General features: G+C 36.3%; 1 protein-coding gene across 31 annotated transcripts in view; it reads left to right on the forward strand.

Annotated features, from left to right (window-relative positions):
* The window catches only part of HDAC9 (histone deacetylase 9), a 939,894-nt gene that overhangs the window by 393,818 nt on the left and 529,285 nt on the right, over positions 1-16,791 (forward strand). For 27 of the 31 annotated variants that reach the window (XM_019825556.2, XM_045053248.1, XM_045053242.1 and 24 more), the window contains one exon: positions 1,440-1,502. In XM_019825556.2, the coding sequence (XP_019681115.1) occupies positions 1,440-1,502 (63 nt within the window). The other 4 variants (XM_019825567.2, XM_045053240.1, XM_019825568.2 and 1 more) reach the window with 4 other exon arrangements.

The raw sequence follows: 16,791 nt of genomic DNA on the forward strand, positions 1-16,791 counted from the left end.
ATATATATTTGGTCGTTCTGCATCCATCCATTAGACAGCATCAACACTTTCTTTTCCTTTTTCTTTTCCACATTGAATTTAGCCTGAGGGGCTGAAATAGAGGCAACATTTTCAGACCTAAGCTATGTTTTCTTTTTAATTTAGATATAATAGAAACTGGATGCAGTAAAATTGATAGGCGGTACCAAGCTCACATTAGGATTTATGAAATGGACAATTGCCTTGCATAAATGGCAAGTAAAAAATCAACCTAGTTCTTCATAAACATTTTATTCTGGGGTGTGCTTGTTTTCTGAAACTACCTCTACTAAATCTCCTGTCAGTCTTGAAACTAGAAGGCAGAAAAGCTTCTAGTGCTACAGCCAACTGCAGTGTAGCCAGAGAAACAGGCAACAAAAATAGAACACCAGGATTGCTGTGCGTGGGTGAGGCAGAAACCACATTATGAGCAAAAGCTTCCAGTATTATTTTAGAACCAATACAGAGCTCTGCACTTCTCTCCTCTCTCTTCCAAAAACACATACTATAAAAATAAAATGAAATTAAATGTATGTGCATTTGCCCTCTTAGAATTATGATTCTTAATTTTTTTTTTTTTTTTTTTTTGCCTTTCTTTCTTTGGAAACAAATCGCCAGTATGGAAATACAGTGTGTAAAGCAAGCTGGGAGGGAGGAAAGAGTTAATTGCTTTTAAGGCCCTGCAATCGAGAATTATGGTTTGAAAGATAGAGGCTGGACAGCTGGGTTTGCTGGGGTATTTTTAAATGCATTAATGCTGGCTCCAATCACTCGGCCATGCTTGACCTATTTTTGGCTCAGGCCGACCATTGTTCTATTTCTGTGCCTGTGGGCCCTGCCGTTGTTGATTCATATGCAAATGGATTATCACTAGCTTTAGCCAACTTGAGCTGAGAGAGACCAGAGAGGGGGAAGAGAGGCACACAAACAGATAGAAGGGCACCGGCTGAAGCCACTTGCAGGACTGAGGGTTCTTGCAACGCAACTCTAGCAGCCTGAAGAACTATAAGCCAGGTTTAATCAGTTTCTTTTTCTCGTGGGTACAGTTAATATTTTTCTACTTATTCTGACAAAGCAATAACCCCGAAGCACATTCCTATTCCCCACCTGCTTTTAGTTTCCGGGATAACCTAAACTCCAGACAGCCATAGCATCGACTTGGTCCTTTCTGCTTTGTACACAGGTTGGTAACACAGGAAAAGTGTCCAGATATTTTGAAAAGTGTATGTCCACCTTAACAGAAAGGGAATCATTGTGGAAGTTGGTCGGCTGCTGCCTCTCCTCGGGGAGGAGGGAGGACCAGGGAGGGTAGCTCCTGGGGCCCGTGCACTGAGCAGCGATGAATCTTTCATGTAGCTGAAGTAAGAGTGATTGGAATATGCTGCAGACAATTTACGAGAGTGACTCGTGTTTTTCCTCAGATGGGGTGGCTGGACGAGAGCAGCTCTTGGCTCAGCAGAGAATGCACAGTATGATCAGCTCAGGTAAGATCCTCTTCCATAACTGAGACATTTTATGTGTGAAAGGAGGCAGACTTGGGAAATGCAGCTAAGAAAAAGCACCTCTCAAGGATTTGCTGCTTTTTGGTGTTGATGTTGCTATTTTCTTGGTGCGTCTGTAGGGTTTAACTTAGATCCCTTCCATTACCGCTTCTGTGCATATTCAGCATTTAGGGACAACAGCTTCTGAATGAAATCTCAAAGCTTCTGATGAAGGATGGGACTGAGATAAGTAAAATGTAGTTGGGGGTGCTTTGCCTTACTCTGCAAGTAGAAAACGGAGATCTGTACTGATTGCAAGCTATTCTAATGGGACTTTAAAAATCAGGTAAGTTCATCCTGGGGCTTCAGTTTAAATTGCAGCCTCCGCTAGCCGGATGATTTTATATTTACAGTGTGCATACAGAAGCACATCTATTTATAGACCTACCTTCTGAAATGTGTTTGCTAGGAGTTACAAAGGTAGTTTTAATGTGGCTTTTTCTCAGCAGCCCAAAACGAAAGTATTCAGGATGGAATAAAATTATTATTAGCAGATGCTTATTTTAATTTTCTTTAAAAACATTTGGAGAGTCTAGCATTGTCAGGCAGATGGATGGCATAGCGCACACATAAAGGTGTTACATGCAGGTGCAACCCTTTAAAGAATAACAGTAACAGAGTCTAATTTCTGGTTTCTCTCTGTATGTGCTTGTGCCGTCAAGAAGGTGTGCTGAGGAGATGAAACTTGTCAGCTTTATCAATTTCTGTTTGTTAAAAGAACAGACTCTCCACATGATAACACTTACTTATAATTGCTGCTCTTCATATTTAATCCTACAGACAGTTCCTAAAGCTTGGGGGGGGGGGTTTGTTTCCGTCCTCAGAATGTTTCAGTCTAAATTGGCTTAAAGTTCTCCCTCACATCTTCTAAGTTCCTATGTGGGCTTGATCATAATTATGGATCACCACATAGATTTCCATGAAAAGAATGCAACGTAGAACAGCGTTTACTTGCTAGAGCTAGATGTGAAAGAAATATTCCACAGGTTGGCATGATGTCTGTTTCAGTGCTGAACACCTTCCCATTTACGCACCTATGTTTGAAGCAAGTTATCTTTAAACCTCCGTTAGTTGTGATGATTTTAAGATACTTCTCTTGATCCAGTTTTTCGGTGGGCTCAGAATAAGAGATCGATCTTGTGTAATTTGAAGTGTTGACACTTAAGTGGCAAGAATTATTTTAACTAGTAGCGTCTGCTTATCTGAAGCAAACGTACTAGGATTTTAATATGGTTTTATTATCTTTGTGGCTTTAAAGTTGACAAGAGCTTGAGGAAGGGTCAGCTGGTGTGTCTCCAATGGAACTGGTCACTTAATTTAGTGTTTTATTTTTTAAATATGGATCAACTTTTAAACAATCACTATATCGGGTATCTTTTCAGTACTACACTTTTTCTGTTTAGTCCTCACCTCTGTGTTAGGAGTTTCATGTTTCTTTCACACGGTAGAGACAAAGCTGTGCCTTTGAAGCAGCGACTGGCCGCTGACATTGAATCTCTTGCCACAGGCTACAGGTGTTTGCAAGCCTCACTGTTTTCGGTGTCTTTGATAATCATATGTAACTTTACTCCGATTTTCAGTTGAGACTGTCATTTTCCTGACATGAAAGCAATAATATTTTCCAGCAGGGAAGTGCTTGAGACTGTCCGCGCAGTTGTCAGTAATACAGGAAACATCCTGTAAGAACCAGCTCTTAAGTGAAAGGTGATGTAGATTGACATCAACTCTCAAACCTGTCTGATATAAATAAGGAAACTCCAAGTTCTGTTAATTTTTCAAATTTGAAACATAAAATCATTTGCATCCATTCTACCATGTTGTATAACATTTGATGTTGTTTAATATAATATGGCCTTAACTTTAGTTCCCCCAGTCTTTATTGTGCACTTCCTCTGAGGCCCTGGCTCTCAAACTTGGAGTCATCAAGAATATTTTACAAAACACCGATGCCTTGGTTACACCCCCAGAGTTTCTGATTTAACTGGTATGGGAACTAGCCTGGATATTGGAATTTTTACTATCTTCCCAGCAATCCTAAGGTTGCAGCAAACTTTAAGTAACACAGATGAAGGGGTAGGAGGAGACAATGGTGATCCTGGTGACCCATTTCAGTAGGGTTTTCCTTTAAGTTAATTGACAAGTTAGAGGTGTGTTTGTCTTAATTTATCTGCAAATTTCATTTCACTCCCTTTCGGACCAGTGGCATGGGTCTATGATTGATAGGCATAGGAATGGATGGAGTCGTTGGATCTGAAAGAGATTATTTGGTAGTAGTGCAAAGTGGTGGAGACAACACTGTTCGAGGAGTCAAGAGCTCTGTGTTCCGGCTCTTAGCCATTTGGATAACTGGTTACTCATCTGTAACCTGAACAATAATGATGTCCTCATGCTTACCTCTGGGCGTCCTTTATGAGGTTCAAATGTAACAACATGTTATTGAAATGCAGACTCCCTATTATTATAACTATTTTTAGTGAAAGAACCTGGGCTTCTGGCTCTTCCATACCATGCTCTATCTTGCTGAACAAGCCAGCTGAGTTCAATTGTATGTCACATAGAACAATGATACTTTGTTTTGAGAGTAAGTTTTCTTTAGTTATCTTACACGTCAGTTACTTTTTTTGGTTTTCCTGTTCTGGTAAGAACTAGTCATCTCCTTGTGTAAATTGTGACTGTAAATCAGAGTAGTTTGTGTGTGTGTGTATGTGTGTGTGTGTGCGCGCGCATGCATGTGTACATGTACATGTGTTCTGTAAAGTGTCTCATTACATAGTAATCAAAGGCAAAGAATTTGCAGAATGTATAATTGAACAGTGAAACCACAACAAAGTATTTCTTGAGATTGTTTTAAAAAGCTTTGTCTTATTGTTACCTATTGCTTTGAAGTTCCCATTTGCTGTTTTAAAAGTTAAGCTCCATACTATGCATTGATAAAGGTGAGTTTTCTTCAGAGTTCTTTATATACCGTTGAATTGCAAGTGTTTTATATGGTTCCATTTTTTTCTAATATTGATCTAGCGAGGCAAGACATTTTAGGGAGAACTAGGTTCTACAGTATAATCTGCTAATGTGTTTTCAGTTAAAATGCTCTGTAATATTGAATCTTGGAATTCATTATGAGTGACACATTGTGCTAGGTCAGTCTCTACTTTTGTGGCTTGTGTGGGCCAATATAAGTGATAACTATGGCAGAAAGTGAAGCATGTACAAATATTGACTCAGGTCACTCAGCAGTAGCTGGCAGAATTTGGGGTGTTCTCCTGTTGCCAGGCATCTTGCTTAACATGTTGGACAGCAGAGCTGTCCAGACAATATTGGAACAATTACTATAAAAGAATTTCCTAGAGTTTATACAGCATTAATGTAAAATACATTTAAAATAAGGAAAACTCATATTTTTACTATGTATTCTTATTTTAGGGTATAAAAGAAAAGCATTTAAATCTAAATCCTGAATTTCTTTTATGGAAAACATATCTTCACCCTTTCAGAATCTTTTTTTTTTCCCTTTGGTGTGCATTGTCGAGGGGAAAGGAACATTTTAGATTCAGTAGCCATTTATGTCTACTTGGAAAGCAGAATCTAATTATGAAAATGTAAGTCTGTGAAATGCTCCTGTCATGTCAAGAATCACTTCTGGTATTTCCCATAATTACTGTTTTGCCATTCTCTAACTCAAGTTATCTTCACTTACAAGGCTGTTATCAATTTGAATATTTGATAGGTAGTGATCAGAAAGCTAGTTATAAATAGGCCCATTGAGAATAGGGACAAGAATGAATATTTTATATCTCTGTGGATTACACCAGTGGAATAATTGTTATGTCTGTTGAGTAAGAAAATTCAATAAAACCCCTTAGAACACTGAAATAAATCCCCATTCTGAATATTTGTTTATTTACTTATCTATTATTTTTATTTAGAGAGTTGCATGTATATGAGTGGGGGAGGGGCAGAGGGGGGAGGGGGGAGGGAGAGAGAGAGAGAGAGAGAGAGAGAGAGAGAGAGAGAGGGAGAGAGAGATTGAGAATCTTAAGCAGGCTCCATGCTCAGCATGGAACCCGACACAGTGTTGGATCCCATGACCGTGAGCCAAAATCAAGAGTCACATGCTCAACCAACTGAGCCACCCAGGTGCCCCCCAAATTGAGATTTAAAACTGAGGATTTTGATTTTGAAGATGAGAAATTTGAAAATGATGTACGACATAATTTTTTGCCACTGATAGATAATGAAGTGACTCTAAAATTGTATAACCTGGCCAACACTCGCCCTACACACACACACACACACACACACACACACACACACGTACGCATGCACACATGCATGCACACACAGACACAGTGTTCAGCATTAAGTGAGTACAGAAAGTGATATGACCTAAGCTATCTTGGAAGCTAATAGACAAGGAAAAAAGGGAAATGGGGATTTTGATCAAGACAGAGAAACCTAACAGGCCCTGCATCCTAGGCCTCCTTAGAATTTTACTGACAAAATGACTACTTTCTCAAAATTCTCACTAACATTGCCAGATTTGAAGAGAAGCAAACTGAGTGGATATCCTTAGCTGTTGTTGTTGTTGTTGTTGTTATTTCTTGTGCATGAGAAATAGTAGAAATGACTCTGGAAAAGAAACTAGTGAAATGAAGGAAGGTGAACGAACACTGTCTCTGGAGAAATGAAGGCTTCAGGGCAACACTCTAAGTTAGGAAAATGATCCATAATTCTTTTTCATGAAATACCCTTCCCCGTCTAACCTTAGATATTCCACCAGGAGAAAACATCTTTTTACTGAATCCATGGAATTATCTAATAATTTTTCCCCACAAATGAGGCATCTTAATAAGAACATAAATTCCATAAAACAGGAACTCAAAGATGAGATGGTAAAACAGTAGCACAAGAGAAAAGGATATTTTAGATCTTGGGAAACAAATGAAAATGAAAAGTGTGATAATTACAGAACAAAAATATTCATTAGAAATAGCAGGAAGCAGAACAGACACCAGTGAAACTCTTTACCAACAAAGGGGAAAGGTTTAAGACAATCGTAGGGAATGAAAAAGGAAAATGGATTCAAGCAATTGGAAAGTCAATTAATAAGAAACACAAAGGAAATAAAACAAAAAGATTATTTATATCCCTGAAGTTGATATTCTAAAACATTGAAACAGAAGATAATTTTGTGAAAAAGAAGAAAGATTATTGCACTGGAAAAGAAAAAAAATAAATTAATCTGTAGACTGAAAGAACTCTCATTTTTTAAGGATAGTTTGCTGCAAATGCTCATCACAGAGTCATATTCTAACTGGGCTATTGATTTTCAAATAATAAAAATTCTTCAGGAGTTCATGCAGGTAAAGCAAAGGTATATGGTGGGGGGAAGGTGGGGAGGAAGGGAATGTATGGGACTCAAGAAGTATCAAGCATATCCAACATTCAGTGACAAAAAATAACGAAGAAAAATCTTTGAAGTTCAAAAAGAAGTGTAACCCAATGGTCCATTCAGGCAAGAGTTATTAAAATATAGAGAAAATGGGTAGGCAAGTCAGAAATTCCCAAACATGAACAAGGCTGCTTCCAATGAAACCCACACAATAAAGAGATGAATAAAAAATGAAATACAGAAGTAGGAAAGGCATAGGCAGATAAATGGGGCAAACCATGAATCTATTGAAACAAATATGAGATTGTGGTTACAGGATAGAAAGCAAATTTTATAAAGTAGGGCAACATTCGTAAACATAACCAATATGAGGCATGAGAGAGAGGTGAGATAGAGTAAAATATGAAAGTGCTGATAGCTTCTTTCTGGGCAGGGACAGACTCCCTGCTGCTTAAAATGGAAACACAGGGGTAAAAGAAAAGGACTCCAAACACTGATTTTTTAAAATAATTTAACCTTAGAAAGATCTTCTTGGAAATAGAACCTCATATAGGAAGGAAGCATTTAGTATGTTGATAGTCCCTTCAGTTGCAGTTTTTAATCCTGATAAAATCATTTAATGTTTTTTAAATAAAAATAACATCAGTGATATCATCTCACTTTTATGAAAGTGTATTTTGTCCATGCATCCATCTCCCAGAAGGATTCATACATAGGTTGAAAGAAATCATGGACAGTTTTGTGTGTGTGGTGGTGGGCTGGTTGCTGGGGCCAGAGGATGGGGGGAATTTTGTTTTTATCATCATACTTTTTCACTTTGTATGAATTTTTACAATATGCGCATATCTTCTAACAAGTGTTTCTTACAGACCGCACACAAATCTACTGCGCCAGAATATTAACGGTGTTTAATCCAAGTAGTAGGTAAATTGGTTGTGTTCTGCTCTGAGTAACAGAAAATCCTACTCAAAGTGACAAGGAAATTTATCACTTAGTTAAAATTGCAGGGTAGTTGACAGCACTAGGTGGTCAATAATGTCAAAAATAATCAGGTCATTCATACCGCTTCCCTCTGTTGGCCTTAGAGTTGTATCTTCTTCACAGGTCTGTTTCCTCAACAAAGCAGGAGTTGAATGTGGCAGATCCAGGCATTGTGTCTATTTATGCCCGACAAAGTCTGGAGACATAGAAGAGATACTTTGCTTCCTTGGATGTTTTCTTTAGGGAAGTTTTACCCAACTTTTCTCCAGCAAATTGTCTTTCATAATTTATTGGCCAGAAAAGCAGCATCTACCCAGGAACAAAGAAGGACGGGACCACCATGATAGCTCCTTAGAGTCATACTGAGCCTAGGAGATTGGGTGCTGCAGCTGAACGTTTAGTTTGTATTAGGAAGAAGGAAGGGAGGGTAAGGAATGCATGTTAGCTAGGCACCAGCAGTATTTGCTACAGTGTGTATGTTGGTGGTTGGAATTTTCTTCTTGGTACTTTTCTTCAGGTTGTATTTCTCAAAATATAAACAATTAAATGAAGGAAGCAGACCATGTAATTTTTTTCAATTGAATCGTGGGTGTTACTTCATTTTCATGAAGGTTTTTACATCCATTTTGACACTGATACATTTTTTTACTAGAATTGAATAGGAAACCTTTCTTAGTACTGTTGTTAGAAGGAACCCTAAAAAGAATAGTTATGGAAGAACACTGGATCTCTGTAGGGTTGTAAATCGCTTTTTAGAGAAGAGGAAAATCAACATTGTAAACTAGTGCATTACAAACATTTATTATAAATTTGAGTAAAGTATTCCTTTAATGCTGGCTTTGAGGGATACAGAAAATATTAAGAGAAATTTATTTAATGTATAAACTTTTCTTTACACTGAAGGAGGATTATTTTTAAAATATTCAAAATGCAATTTCTTTGCCAGTATGTTGTTATAATTATTACATTTTCAGAGTAATGAACAATTTTAACAATCTGGAATAGTAACTGCATTTTAACAATTTTTTTCTGAATTGGAATACTTTGAAAACAATTTAATTGGAATAAAAGCCCATGAAAATGACTTTAAAAATAAGCTTTCAGTAGATGAAATTCAAAGATATTTTGGCATGTGCTTCAAATCAGAGTGGCAGTGCTATGGTCTGTCCCATTCTTGAAAGGAAGATAAAGTGCCAGTGGTTGGCTTGGATGCATGGTGTCCTTACTATGGGCAATTCTCCCTTTTCTAATTTTGGGAGCTGACAATCTGGAGATGAAGGGATGAGAAAATACCTTGGGTCTACTAGTTTCTATTCTTCCCCCACTAAGTCACTTGCAGAAAACAACTTTAACTTAAACAAGAGTTTTTGCAATCCTAACTGCCCCACGTTTTACATATTATCAGAGAACATTATGTTTAGGGTTACTCTGTGATGCTCTGGTTCGTGAAAACAAAACTGAGTAATTCTTGTGTTTTAGAAGAGTATCAGTTCCGTTCATTATTTTAATGTTAAATTTTCCTTAGTCAAATAAGGGATGGGCCTTTTATATATGGTGTTTTTTAAATACCCAATAATTAAATCCAATGAAAACTACATTTAAGGAAGAAGGAAATTTACCAAACCACAGACTGTAACTAGTCATTTACTTATGATTAAGCTCTTTGCATGTTGATAAGGTTGGAAAAACCCCAGAACTTCATTTTTTTTTTACTTCTTCCCCTCATGGCCTACTGCTTGTATTGAAACATTTTATTTATAATTTATATTCAGTATTGACACAATTTTAGCCCTGTGGATGCTTTTTTCAATTATTTGAGGTGACTTTTGGTGGGTGTCAAAGACATGACACATATCCAAAGTAGGTTAAAATATTTTTAAATTTTAAAAGTTGAAATTAAAAACAAACAAACAAAAAAACCCAAGAAAATTTCACTGAATTTCCATTAAATTGCACATTGTGGCCTGGGAGTTCTCATTTTAGTGAAAATGTGTTTACCCAGAATGTTCTCAGGGAACCTCATGTAGGGTGAATTAGAAAAGCTGTTGGTGAATAGAACATGATTCAAATTTTACTCTTGATGGTGCTTTCTAAAAATTTTTTATTTAAATTCTAGTTTATTAATACACAGTGCAGTATTCATTGCAGGTGTGCAATTTGGTGATTCAATACTTACATAGGACCCTCTCACAACAAGTGCACTTAATCCCCATCACCTATTTAACCCATCCCCCACCCACCTCCCCTCCAGTAACCTTCAGTTCTTTATAGTAAAGCCTGTTTCTTGGTTTGCCTTTCTCTTTCTTTGAGGGTGCTTTTTAAATCTGCTTACAAATGAAATTCAGTTGTGTATTTTGAATGTGTCTTTTACATCAGACACCACTCATTTTAGATTTAAAAATACCACAATCAGTTACATTTTCATGATTTTTCTACCACATTCTACTCGGATCTAATTGTTTAGTCTCCACTTAGGAGGTCAGTGTTTGGAGCCATATGTTTTCATCATTTTTTTTAACATTGTCATTCTTCTTATTAATGTAATAAGCTACTGTTTCAGAGGCTTTTTCTGTACCAGGCATTGTTTCATCTTTTAATCTTCCTTGCAGTTTGGAGAGGTGTGCACTACTTAGAGCAGGATTTGTATTTTGCAGATATGGAAATAGGTTCAGAGGAACTTACTTATGGTGATCATGGGTAGGAACCAGCAGGGTCAGGTTTGAACTTGGTTTGTTTACCATGTCTCTGTTCTTGTTTACCATCTCTCTGCCACTTTTTCTCAAAGAGAAAAATATTTTGCATAGGATAATGTGTTTCATATCTGGGGCTAAAAATATTGAATCAGCTATATAGATAAATGTCTAGGCATACTTCTTAGTCCTGGGAGGTTTAAGGCACAAATAGGCAACTATGGTGAAAGGCTTGGTTGGAGGAGCCTTATTTCACATTCCCAGGGCTTGATAATGATATTGGAGGAAGTGAACACTGTCCAGGGCTGAGACAACTCAAGCCAACCTCTAGAGTTCCATGAGACTGATGATATGCAGAGTAATGAGTACACACTGTGGACAGAACCAGTATCCCCAGTGCATTTGGCATGTTGTTTGCCAGTGCTCACGGTACATCTTATAAGTCATACATGTAAGGTTTGCACCACTGCAAAATAGCGCATTATAACTAATGTAATTTAGCCGGAGATCTTTTTTTTTTTTTTTCCTTCAAATGTTAGCTCCATGGGCTTCAGTATTTTTTGACCAAAATGTTTGAATTATATCTACTTCATTCCTTACCTAGAAATGAGTTGGGCAGGGGGGAGGTTCAATAAAGTCTGTATCTCCACTCAAATCCTTATCTCAACATGCTATGTCAAATTCTTAAGCCAAAAGAATAATCTAGCTAATAAAATTTTACTCTGCCTATTTTGAATCTGTATTCATCCAATTTGGGCCCAATGTGGACTTTTTAGGCGAAAACTGGATGGTGATGTTTGTATGTACCAACATGGTATTACATTTTACTTTATCTTGAGTTAAATTTGTACATTGAATTCACCAGTTAGATACTAATGCAATTATTCAGGAGTCAGCTCCTTGGTTTTCATCAACTAATTTTTATAATCTTATTGGCTATGAGAATCTTGAGCTATCTTTATGGAATACATCGTGGAGGCATTATTGATTGTCATATTAATGACCAACATAATTTATTGCCTTCCAGGCGAAAGGAGCTTTCAGAAGATCATTAAATGCATTAAAATCTGCAGATGCCCACATGTCTGTGGCTCTCTTTAGCAGGCTGACTCCTTTGGGTCAGTTATTCTTAGCCTCGGTATTTCTATCTTATGGCATTGCAGGTCTAAGATTAGCTTGTTAGGCGTTATCATGCCATCTGAGTTACCTCCTAATATAACTCTACACTGGAATGATTATTTATAGAAAGAGCATTCTGTCATTTTTGGGTTATTTCTAGTAGTTTAAATAAAGAAGAATAACATTCAAGTGAAACCACAGATTCCTTCCTGCTGCCAAAACAACATGATAACTGTCTGCTTAAGGGGCAATAATGTTTAAATGTCTGCTTAGGGTGATTGTAGAATTCTTTTTATCTCTGCCACCTTGACAGAAAAGGGAGAACTTTGGATATTGATGTATAATGCTTGTGGAAAGGCAAAGAGGCAGTCTTGATGCTTTCTGTCACAGAGCACAGAAGACTCTGGTTGATGATGACAACAAGAGACACACAGGATTTATTTTTAGAAACAGACATTGCTAAGCTCTCTCTTTGGTGTTAATATGGCTCATAAACAGGGCTCCTCATTGTTGACCCTTCCAAGGAAAATGGCATTTTATACACACACATATACATACACTCTATTTTTTTTTTACTTTGCAAGAATGACTCTGTTATTAAGGAGATAACTAGAACTTTTTTAAAGCTAAGAAATCTAAATTTTATAAAATTCCTCCAAAAGATATATAGCACTTTTTAACATTTCATGAAAATTGGGTCTAAAGGATGGTTTGTGAAAAACAGTCAAATGTTATAAGTACAATGAATATATAGATTGGCCATAGGTGTGGAAAAATAGGTGAATGTATATTATAAATGACTTAATAATAAATTACAATACCTGTAAATAATATCATCTATGTTTCTGGCTTTATTGCAATAATATGTAAAGTATAGCTATAAAAGATCTTATAAAAATTATGATTCATTAATTAAGTTGCTGATTTAAGTAGATGAGATAAAAATTTCAGTATATAAAAAGGAGGTATAAGACTTTGCTAGTTGTTCTGGTATAACGAACTCTTATTGAACCCAACAAATTTTATGTAAAATAAAATGTACAACTTCACATTAGAGAACTGATCTCTTAGCTTACACTGTAAGTTTAATTCAGATCTTGGTAATTGATATATTACTTTAAAATTAGAATTGCGATTTTACTCTCTTAAATTTGCATTCTATATTTCCTGATTATTCACTCCTGATTATTCACTCATTGTTAGATGCTGAAATGTTAAAGTGCTGTGGTAATACATTTCCTGTTACACATCAATTAAAATGCTTTAGAATGGATGATTCAGTTCTATAGGAATATTCATAAATTTATTATTTATTTACTGAAAACATATTATCTTCTCAAAAGATAAATATTTTTATGTTTGTGTGCAATATAAGAAATCCACAGCCCATTGGGAACTTGCAGAATGACAGACAAAAACAGGAACACATAGCAATTCATGTGTATTCTCAAGTCAAGATGTAAACAAATTCAGAGGATTGGAAGTAGAAGCAATTGTAGTAACCCACTGCACTGCGACCATTCTTAATTAGCAGGTTGAAGATTTGGGGAGATGATGTAAATGCTTGAAGTTTTAGAAGCTGAATTGAAATAGTCATACATCTGATTTTTGTTTTTTTTTACTCAAAAATATTTGAGAGCCAGCCACATACCAGGTATTATTCTATGCACAGAGGATACATCTATGAAACAAGATAAGGAGACATGTATTTGACTGATTGTTCAATTGAATGATGGATAGATAAGGCTACTTTAGATAGTAATAAGTATTAAGGAAAACTGAAAGAAAATTGGGATAGAAAATGACTGATGGTGGCAAAGGCAGTATTAGAGGAATCACATAAAACCTTTTGAGGACGCTAAGATACAAAGAATATTTCCCCAATAAAAGTTGGTTTTCCCTCAGCATTCCATTTGATCTAGAACAAACAGAATAAAATCACAGAATAGAGCAGGAGAATGGGGAAATTTTTATTAGTGGATACGTAAGAAAGTCAGGGGAAGTCTGTTCCCTGGTTTTAGAGACTTTTTCTAATTTCCAAAGAGAAATTTTGTAATGAGGTGATCTCTCCCTAGCATTAATGCTTTGGGCTGGAAATAAGGACCTTTTTGAACCACTTACCTTGGTTCTTCCCCAAAGGTTCTTCTTTGACCCTCATTCCAGCTTTAACCTCATATATGCAGAAACTTCTTACCCAAGCAGTATGAGCCGTGCTAGTACTTTAGTGAAGTGATGAATTCCTCTTACCTGGGAGCCGAAAAGAATGGGGACAGTATATCCTCATCCACTGAAGTTAGGAATCTGAAAATTTTTTCTCAAATTTGCAATATTGCACACTTAAAATTTTTTTTTTTAGAGAGAAAAGCTGCCAGTGGGGAGAGGGCGTAGGGAAAGAGAATCTTTTTTTTTTTTTTTTTTTTTTTTAGAGAGAGCACAAGCAGAGGAGAGGCAGAGGGAGAGAGAACATCTTAAACAGGCTTTCTTGCTCAGCTCAGAGCCCAATGTGGGGCTTGATCCCACAACCCTTGGATCATGACCTGAGCCAAAATCAAGGGTCAGTCACTGAACCAACTGAGCTACCCAAGTACCCCAATATTGCACACTTTTAAAAGGGGTTATTGGGGGCACCTGGATGGCTCAGTCACTTGAGCATCTGACTCTTGAATTCGGCTCAGGTCATGATCCCAGGGCCCTGGGATTGAGCCCTGAATCGGCTCTGCACTGAGCATAGAACATGCTTATGATTCTCTCTTTCCCTTTGCCTGTCTCCCTTGCTCACACTTTGTCTCTCTACAATTAAAAAATAAATAAACTTTAAAAAATAAATAAAGAGGTTATATAACACAGTATTCATTACACAGGTGTTTATTGAGCCCTTCACAACATGCCAGGTATTTAATTCATGGAAATCATGGGATGAATAGCAACTTTCTTGTATGACTATAGAACTGTAACTTCTAAACAAAATGTTTAGAATACACTGTCTTCATCCTTTTAGGAAGTGGATAAATTTGTGATTAATTTTTATAAAAGTTGAGTAAGGAAGTATTTAAATCTATTTTTAAAAAGGGAGAAACAACAATGTGCTAAAAACTATTTTCCCCACATGTTCTGCTTTCTCATGGGTAGGGAGCAATGATAGATACACATAGTAGGATGGACAAATATTTTTGAGGGACTGACACATGATCTCACATGCCTGATGCCTCATGGGGTTTTCCCTCAACATTCCAATTGGTCTAAGTCAAATGGAATGAAAGCACAGTTAGAATAGAGCAGGAAGTGTTCTGGAGCTATTTTAAACTCCACTGAGTTGTGCCTTCTGTAAGGGATGGGGAAGCCTTTACTGGTGGGAAGGTGAGGGAACCAGGGGAAGGAGATCATCTACCATTGTCTTTAGCTTCAAGAATACTGGGACTGAGCCAAACTCCTGGACAACATGCTTTTTTGGATTCACAGTGTAGCTTGAGGAAAATGTTTAATAACTACATTTTTTCCTCAAGGATTGTCTCATTTAATCAATTCATTCAATTATTGACTACTTGACAGGTGCATTTTTAGGCTAGATTTCTGTGTATGTGTGTATGTGTGTGTGTGTGTGTGTGTGTGTGTGTGTGTGTGTGTACTAACAATCAGCTGTTTCCTTTTTCTGAAATACCCTTCTGCTGCTCTGTTCTTTGCTGGAAGAATCCTAACCCTTACAAAGCATAGTTCAAGTGTCCCCTAACACCCCTTCCCCATCCCCTGCAGCACTTTCCCGGTTATATATATTATCTTCTCCTCAAATCCCCCCTCTCCCATAGTTCTTTATTACTAACTTAGAAATTTCCACTTTATGTCTTACACTGTGGTTATTTATGTATGTGTGTCCCCATCCCCCCCATTAGTTATATTATAAGCTCCAAGAGGAAAAGGATCATGTTTTACTTCTATTTTTATTCCCTACAGTGCCTAGCATATAATTGATCCCTGAGATTATTTTTAGATGAATGAATGAGTGATTAAAGAGTACAGTGGTATCAGTCTGTTTTTAAAATTTTTTTTTGATTTTTAAAAAAATGATTTCCTCTTTTATGTATAAAATAAATCCTCAGTTTTTTGTAAATTGAAAAATGTAAACTTCTTGATCTGTTAAAACTTTAACTGAAAATTAAAACCATTCATTTTAGAATATTAGTCAAGAATAATATCCAGTGTTTTGACAATATGTATATGATCCCTAAATCTTTCAGTTATTCTTGAGAATGGAATTTTGTAGTATTATTTTTTGACTTGATTTTTAATCAATAATGCCATGAGATATGTGTCTGCATTCAAAATATTAAGTGTGAAATAGATGATTTAAGACTGTCTGAATATAAATGCATTCTCTTTGGTCCCAGGAGAATAAATTTGGTTGTGAAAATGATTATAGGTATACTTTTATATTATTCAAACATTGCTTCACATTACATCCTATTTTTCTCCTGTGTGAAATTTTTATGTATAGACAGCTTTCTTAGATAAAGACAAAAATGGATAGAATTTTTGGTTAATAGCACCAATCTGAAATAGTTTTGCCCCTCAGATTGCTGTTTGGAATTCATCTACATTTCTTCAGGTATTACTTAATTGGCTATATTATTTGAGAAGAGAACAATGGAAAAGATTTTTTGATAAACAACTTAATAATCAAATGTTGAATGCCAAGGGTATCAGTAACTTAAAAAAATTATCTAAAGTAAAATGTCAGAATAGGGAATTCACAGAGTGAGATATTAAGGAAAGACAGATGGAAGGAGTGAATCAATCTCTGTACCCAGTTTTTCAAGAAGAATGCAATAAATATATTTATGTCTAAGTGGGAGAGGAATGGTAAAGAGAGTAAGTGTAATATAAGTAGGAAAAGATATAATTTTTTTCAGGGTAGTCTTTGCTGAGCTTTAAAACTCAGCACAAGAAAGGATACATTAAGGCCGTTAAGGCTAAAAAAATTAATTGAGTTAGTTACTATAAATGTGGGCCAAGAAAAGAGTTGGATAATGAAACCAAATTTTGCAACATAGCTGTTGAA

The sequence above is a fragment of the Felis catus genome, chromosome A2 (assembly GCF_018350175.1).
Source record: "Felis catus isolate Fca126 chromosome A2, F.catus_Fca126_mat1.0, whole genome shotgun sequence".
NCBI lineage: Eukaryota > Metazoa > Chordata > Mammalia > Carnivora > Felidae > Felis > Felis catus.